The sequence below is a fragment of the Eimeria tenella genome, genomic scaffold, assembly GCF_000499545.2.
Source record: "Eimeria tenella Houghton genomic scaffold, Eth_scaff167, whole genome shotgun sequence".
In the NCBI taxonomy this organism is placed as follows: domain Eukaryota; phylum Apicomplexa; class Conoidasida; order Eucoccidiorida; family Eimeriidae; genus Eimeria; species Eimeria tenella.
In genome coordinates, this window is record NW_013541541.1 from 13,354 (window position 1) to 20,347 (window position 6,994).

Here is a 6,994-nt window from a genome sequence, read left to right on the forward strand (position 1 = left end):
GCAGCAGCAGCAACAGCAAACCATCTGGGGGCCCCTGCTGCTGTGTGGGGGCCCCCCCTGGAGCAGCAAGGGGGGCTCCTGGAGCAGCAGGGGGGGCCCCTGCGGGGGGGCCCCCCGGAGGCTGAGGGGGCCCCCCTGGGGCCCCCTGCTGGCCCCCAGGGGGCCCCCCAGGAGGCCCCGGGAGAGCTGGGGGGCCCCCAGGGGGCCCCCGACATGGAGGACTCGTCAGATGAGGAATCTTTGAGTTCAAATGGTACTTTTTCTGAAGAAGAAGAGGAGAAAGAAAGAAAAGAAAAAAAGGGAAAAGAAGATTCCGGTTTGCTGCTGGCAGCAGAGCGGCGCTTCGGGCTGCTGTCTGCTGCAGAGCGCAGCCGCCTTCGTAGGTGGAATTTCTTTTTTATTTTTTTTAATTTCGAGTTTCTTTTTTTCAAACTTAAGTGCCTTTCTTTTGCACTTCAATTGGAGTTGCAAAGTCCCCAAAAAAGACCCCAAATGCCCTTTTTTTCCCCTCATTTCTCCACAAATCCTGCCCAATTGTGTGCCCTGCAGGCCAGTTCGCGGGGGCCCCCGAGCTGCAAAACCCAAAGTTGAAGTCAGCAATTCGGGGGCTCTTTTCGGGGCCCGGGGGGCCCCCAGGGGCCCCCGGGGCCCCCAGGGCCCCCGGGGCCCCCGGGGGCCCCGGGGGCCCCGGGTCTGCATTTGCGGGGCTTTCTCGGCTTTTGGAGGAGCCGGAGTTTCGGGCACTGGCGCAAGCCCTCATGCATGCAATTGGTGGCGAAAATTTGAACAATTTGGAGACTTTTTGCGGAAAAATTCGAAAAGTTTCGACCCCTGGCGACGCGGCGGCGCGGGCGGAGTGACGGGGTGTACGTACACCCCAGCGACGGGGTGTACGTACACCGCATCGACGGGGTGTACGTACACCCCGTAGGTTCGGCCAGCCCTTTCGGAGCTCTTTATTGCATTTAATTGGTCGTTTAAATCCACTCTCAATACTTAATTTAATCTAATTAGATCAAATTCGATTCCTGCAAACAATTAGTTGGAAATGGGTGCTGCAGATCCGGCAGCCCGCTCCCTCCAGTTGCTGCAGTTCCAATTTTGCTGCCAGCCCAGCAGCAGCAGCAGCAGCAGCAGCAGAAGGCTCAAAAGGCATTTTGATTTTTTTGTTCTTTTCTTTCAACTAAACTACTAATGAAACAAATTTATTTAAAGAGAAATAGGAAGAACTGCTGCTGCTTCTGCTGCTTCTGCTTCTTCTGCTTCTGCTGTTGCTGCTGCTCCTGCTGCTGCTGCTTCTGCTGCTGCTTCTTCTGCTGCTGTTGCTGCGTTTGGATTTGATTTGGGGTAAAGTTGAGAGTTCGCATTCGCCAGCTAGCGGTGTCTGTACACTCCGCGGGGGCGAGTTGCGTGTTTGGGGAAGTTGAATTGCAAATAAATAAATAAATAAATATATAATAAATAATAAATAAATATATAATGGAAAATCCGAAACAAAATCTTGAAAGGAGCAGCAGATGCGCGGCCACAACGCTGGGGTGTACATACAGCTTGAGTACTATACAAAGGCGCGCGAGCTAATAGCAACAGTTCATTTTGCAAAAAGAATTTATTTATTGTATTTAATTTATTAAATTTATTTAAACCTCCAAAGGTGAAGTTCTGCAAAATCCAGAATTCGACAAACTGCGCCAGCTTCCGGGTAGTCCATACACCTCGAACTAGCTGCTGCTGCCGTTGCTGCAGCTGCTGCTGCCCTTGCTGCTGCTGCTGCTGCTGCTGCCGTTGCTTCTCCCCTCTCTTTCCTTCTCCCACAGCTGCAGCTCATAAGCTGGCAGCGGGGGCCCCCCTCCCGAGGGCAGCAGCAGCGGATTGGGCACTGTATTCTCCATGCTGCACCAACAGCAGCAGCAACAGCAGCAGCAGCAGCAGCAGCAGCAGCAAGCAGAGCACATGAGTACCACCCACACAATGCACACGGGGGCGAGCTGTACATACAGCCCGTGCGCGCGCAGGAACCGCCGCAGCAGCTACCGCAGCAACTACCGCTGCTGCTTTGCTGCCGCTTCCGCTGCTGCTGCTGCTGCCGCTGCTGCTGCTGCTGCTGCTGCTGCTGGTCTTACTTGCCAATGCTGGTGTAGCCGCGGTCGTAGAGGGGGCAGTAGGGCAGCTCAAAAGTCCTCAAAAAGGCCCAAAGGGCTCCGTAAGAAAACTCCAAAATCGGACTTAGCCGCAAAAAGGGCGGCAGCCACCGGCTGGACAGCTGCAGCAAACTCAGCCCCGAGGACTGCGGGTCGCTGCGCCGGTTTCCTGCAGGTGCAGCAGCAAAGAATTAATTAATTAATTAACTAATTAATTAATTAATTAGTTATTGGATTCGTTTAGTTCTTTTTTTCTTCTTTTTTCGGGGCTTTGAAGCAGCAGAATAGTGCACTTTCCGCCGATTTTACAACACTAACAGCATCGCAGCAGCAGCAGCAGCTGCTGCTGCAGCAGCTGCAGCAGCAGCAGCAGCAGTTCACCCAGAACAAAAGCTATGGGGCTCTCCTTCTGTTTGGAAAGGAAGTCCTGAATGCCCGAGGCCCAGTCGCAGTAATAAACCCTGAAGACAAATTATAAATAAATAAAATTAATAAAATAAATAAAATAAGTAAATAAATATATAATTAATTAATTAATTTATCTATCAGTGAATTGATCAAAATGAAAAAGGCGCGAGCCTTCGCTCGTCTGCTCCAGCAGCAAACGCCGCACTTATTTTGCTGCAGCAGCAGCAGCAGCAGCAGCAGCGGCAGCAGCAGCAGCAGCAGCAACTGAAGTGCACCACTGGGAACAAACGAACGTCCGCAACTGCGCAGCAGCCCTTCTCCACCTCATAATTAAATAAATAATTATTTTATTTATTCATTATTTATTTTTTATTTATTTTATTTATTTATTTATTTATTTATTTATTTATTTGACTAACTCAATATCCAGCGCATAGGCCTCGGCTGTCTGCCGCACGAAACTTTCGACTTCAGGAAACTCTTTGCTGCCAGAATGAAAATATATGGCGCGAGGCCGCTGCTGCTGCTGCTGCAGCAGCAGCAGCTGCTGCTGCTGCTGCTGCCGTGTCTGCTGCTGCGCTTGCTCTGCTTGCTGCTGCTGCTGCTGCTGCTGGTGCTTCGAGTGGTTTTGCTGCTGCTGCACCTCCTGGTGCGCGTCCAGCTCCCGAGCTGGGTTCTGCTGCTGCTGCTGCTGCTGGTGCAGCAACTGCTTCTGCTGCTGCTGCTGCTGCTGCAGCAAGGCGAATTTGACGATTGCTGCTCTGTACAAATGAAGAACTGCTGCTGCATCTTTTCCGCCGTTGAAACTCAAGACCACCCGCTTGGGGCCGAGAAGTCTAAAAAGAAAAAAATTAAAAATTAAAACTAAATTAAATTAAATTAAATTAAATGATATAAAACGAATTAAAATAAATGGAAATAAAGGAAAATAAATGGAAATAAATAAATAAATAAATGTATTAATTCATTAGTTCGTTAACTGTTGGAAAAGCAAAAAAGGAACTAAAAAAATAAAATGAAAGACCTAAAAAAATGGAAGAGTAAAAACATTGAAAGCGTTCAGCAGCCATTTTGCCATTTTTATTATTTAATTAATTTAATTGATTTAATTTTATCTATTTATTTTATTTTAATTAAATTTATTTATTTATTTATTTATTTATTTGTTTATATTTTGTTCTGTCCTTTTAATCTTCAAGCACTTTACTGTTTTTATTAGCTTCTCATTTTTCTTTCAAATTTATTTTATTTTGCAATTGTGAAGTTGTATTTTATTGTTTTCCCATTTTGCCATTTATGCTTTTACATCAACAATAATAATAAATAATAAATTGAAAGTAAATAATAATAATAATAAATGTTAGATAGAAAGCAAATAATAATAATAAAATAGAAAATAAATAATAATAATAAATAATAAATAGAAAGTAAATACTAATAATAATAATAATAAATAGAAAGTAAATAATAACAACAAATAATAAAGTAAATAATAATAAATAATAAATAATAATAAAAGTAAATGATAACAGTAATAACAATAATAATAGTAATAATATTAATAATATTATTAATGCCATTCGCATGCAATGCTGCCACTTTACTAATAATAATAATAATAATAATATTATTATTATTATTATTATTTTTACTTTTTATTTATTATTATTACTATTGTTGCTATAAAAGCGGCAACGGATTAATCTAAATATAACTTCATTAATAAGAAAGCAGATGAACAAAAAAACATTAAAATTCTTTTTAATTTCAAATTTTGTCTTTAATTCGATTTGGCTAGCACTTATTTATTAATGGCATTAATGGCATAATGGCATTAATGGCATTAATGGCAATAATGGCATTGCAATTAAAATAATAAAATTAAAAACAAATAAAATAAAAATAACAAAACTATTTAATTTCATTTTTATTTATATTAATCTTCTAATTTTATTTCCTCACCGCAAAATGTCCACCAAAAATTCCAAAGCTTCATTCACAAGACGCGCGCACTCAGAGGGGCACACTTGCTGCTGCTGCTGCTGCTGCTGTTGCTGCTGCTGCTGCTGCTGCTCGTGTTCTTGCTCTGTCCTTGCCGCTTTCTGTGTGTTGCTGCTGCTGCTGCTGTTTCTGCTGCAGAATTCTTCTATCTGCTGCAGCAGAGCTGCCGCCGACTCAAATGCTTCTTGAGGCCAGTAGCTGCTGCTGCTACTGCTGCTGCTGCTGGCATTGCTGCTGTCGCAGTTGCTACTGCTGCTGCTGCTGCTGCTGTCGCTGCTGCTGCTGTCGCTGCTGCTGCTGTTGCTACTGCTGCTGTCGTTGCTGTTGTTGTTGCTGTTGCTGCTGTTGCTGTTTTCGCCGCTGCTGCTGTCGGTGCAGCTGCTGTTCTTCGTGCCACCGCAGTAGCTTCTGCTGCCGCTGCTGCTGCTGCTGCTGCTGCTGCTGCTGGTGCGCCTGCGGGTGGGGGAGGGCGCCAAGGGGGGCCCCCGGGGGCCCCCCTCTGGGGGCCCCCCTAGGTGCGGGAGGGGAGGCCTGAGGGCATCCATGTCAGTTTCGGGGGCTTTTTTGCTGCATTATAATAAATTTAAAAGGACTTTAAAAGGACTTTAAAGGACTTTAAAGGGAAAATAAACTGCAAAAGGAATTAAGTGGAACTCGGCAAAGTTTGGGGCCCTTTGGAGGCGCGAAAAACGAGCCGCGGGGTGTACGTACACCCCAGGAGCCGCGGGGTGTACGTACAGCCGGAGAGGAAGCCGCACTAGCAGCAGCAAAGTTTGGAAAGAACTTTGTTAAGGAATTAAAGACTTTTAAAGCAATTGGAGGCCACTTTTGGCTTTTTGCTGCCTCCCCTTGCTGCTGCAGCAGCAGCAAGGGCCTGGGAAGCAGCAGAAACTTTAAATTTTAAAAAAGAAGAATAATCCGAGTGCAGCTTCTGCTTCCGCGCAGTCTGCTGCTGCTGCTGTTGTTGCTGCTGCTGCTGCTGCTGCTGTGGGCCCTGGGGGCCCGAGGGCTGCTCTAGCGCTCCTTAGAAGAAATACTTCGAATTAAAAGATTAACTAAAACTAATTGCTTCTTAAAAAACAAACAAATACAACAACAACACGGGCCGCAGCTCCCGGAAGGCCGCAGAAAAGCCCTGCTGCTGCTGCTGCTGCAGAGCAGCAGCAGCAGCAACAGCAGCTACTGGTGCTACTGCTGCTGCTGCTGCGCTCGTGCCCTGAGGCTTTCTTCGTGCATGCAGCGCTCTGCGGACTTTAGAGCTTTTGTTTGTTGTCTCCATATCTCTTAATTAAGTCTTTAAAGGGATAAGCTGCTGCTGCTGCCGCTGCTGCTGCTGCGGCTGCTGCTTCCTCGAGAGGCGCTCGGGGCCTTGTCGCCTGCAGACAGAAATAAAAGTGAATTGGATTTGTCGTGGAGTGCCGAGTTGGCACGCGTTTTGGGGTGTACGTACACCTCGGGCTGTCCGTAGAAGGCGCGCTGAAGAGGCGGGAAGGAAGACTTCTTCGGGTTTTGCACTCGGGGGAAGCTGGGGCTTTCTGGGGTTGGAAAAAAGCAATAAGGGCGTTTAATTCATCCTTAATGGTCTAAGTTTTCCTTTTTACTTTGCGTTTGCCCACGTTCGAGCGCTGCCGCCGGCATGGAACGGACCAGACGCCGCAGAAAGAGAAGCCAGATCCTCCAGCCTCCGAGCGTCTGAGGAGGAATCCCGGAGAATCTGCGGTTAATTTTCAAAAGTAAAACTATTCTTCGAAGAATTAAACGAAAAAACTTTAAAAGTAACTGAAAAGTGAACGCGAGCAAATTTGGCGCGCGCGCGTTGCTGAGGTGTACGTACACCTCAGCGCTCCAAACTCACCTCTTCCTTTTCCTCATGAAGTTCATTTCGGGGGCCCCTAGGGGCCCCTTTTCTCTTTTACTTTTCTTTTTAATCTTTTTAATTTCAAGTATTGCTTGCTGCGCCTCCCCTGACGAGGAAATCGCAGTAAACCCCTACGGGGATTCGCCCAAGCCTGTGCCTTCCAGCAGATCGAAACTGGCAAACCCGTAAGCACGCGGCAGGGTTTAGGGTTTAGGGTTTAGGGTTTAGGGTTTGGGCGGAGGCTTGGTGATTCTCCTCGCAGCAGCGTCCGCTGCTTTGTTTCTTTCGAAAAGGAATTGCGTTTTGCTTCTGTTGCTGCGCAGGAGGCTGGACGGGGAGCCACAGCCCTCAGCAGCAGCAGCAGCAACAGCAGCAGCAGCAGCAGCAGCAGCAGTCCCGCCGCCTTTGCCCGTAAACCCTCCCGTGGGGCCCCCCCTGTTATCGCTGCCCCCTCTGGCGGCGGGGCCCCCCCCTCGCGACTCCGTCTCGAGGGAGTTCCCCCAGGCGGGGCCCCCGGGGGGCCCCCCGGGGGCCCCCGGGCAGGAGCTGGGGCCCCTCGGGGGCGCCCCGGGGGGCCCCCCCGGGG

The 6,994-nt window shown here is 47.8% G+C and overlaps 3 protein-coding genes across 3 annotated transcripts in view; 2 read left to right on the forward strand and 1 right to left on the reverse strand.

Annotated features, from left to right (window-relative positions):
- Positions 1-213: 213 nt before the first annotated feature.
- Positions 214-860, forward strand: ETH_00016030 (uncharacterized protein; the record flags this gene model as incomplete). The annotated part of the gene is made up of 2 exons (XM_013373682.1): positions 214-379; positions 550-860. 2 exons carry the CDS (start codon positions 214-216, stop codon positions 858-860), a joined length of 477 nt encoding a protein of 158 aa, XP_013229136.1.
- An 861-nt stretch (positions 861-1,721) lies between these two features.
- On the reverse strand, positions 1,722-5,095 carry ETH_00016035 (DJ-1/PfpI family domain-containing protein, putative; the record flags this gene model as incomplete). The annotated part of the gene is made up of 5 exons (XM_013373683.1): positions 1,722-1,893; positions 2,124-2,310; positions 2,523-2,602; positions 2,969-3,385; positions 4,512-5,095. The coding sequence occupies 5 exons, from the start codon at positions 5,093-5,095 to the stop codon at positions 1,722-1,724; spliced, it is 1,440 nt and encodes a 479-aa protein (XP_013229137.1).
- A 1,325-nt stretch (positions 5,096-6,420) lies between these two features.
- ETH_00016040 (uncharacterized protein) overlaps positions 6,421-6,994 on the forward strand; it is a gene marked incomplete at both ends in the record, with an annotated part of 1,313 nt that continues 739 nt past the window's right edge. Inside the window, 2 exons of the mRNA XM_013373684.1 lie at positions 6,421-6,593; positions 6,732-6,993. Of these exons, the coding sequence (XP_013229138.1) occupies positions 6,421-6,593; positions 6,732-6,993 (435 nt within the window). The remainder of the gene's footprint in view (positions 6,594-6,731; position 6,994) is intronic.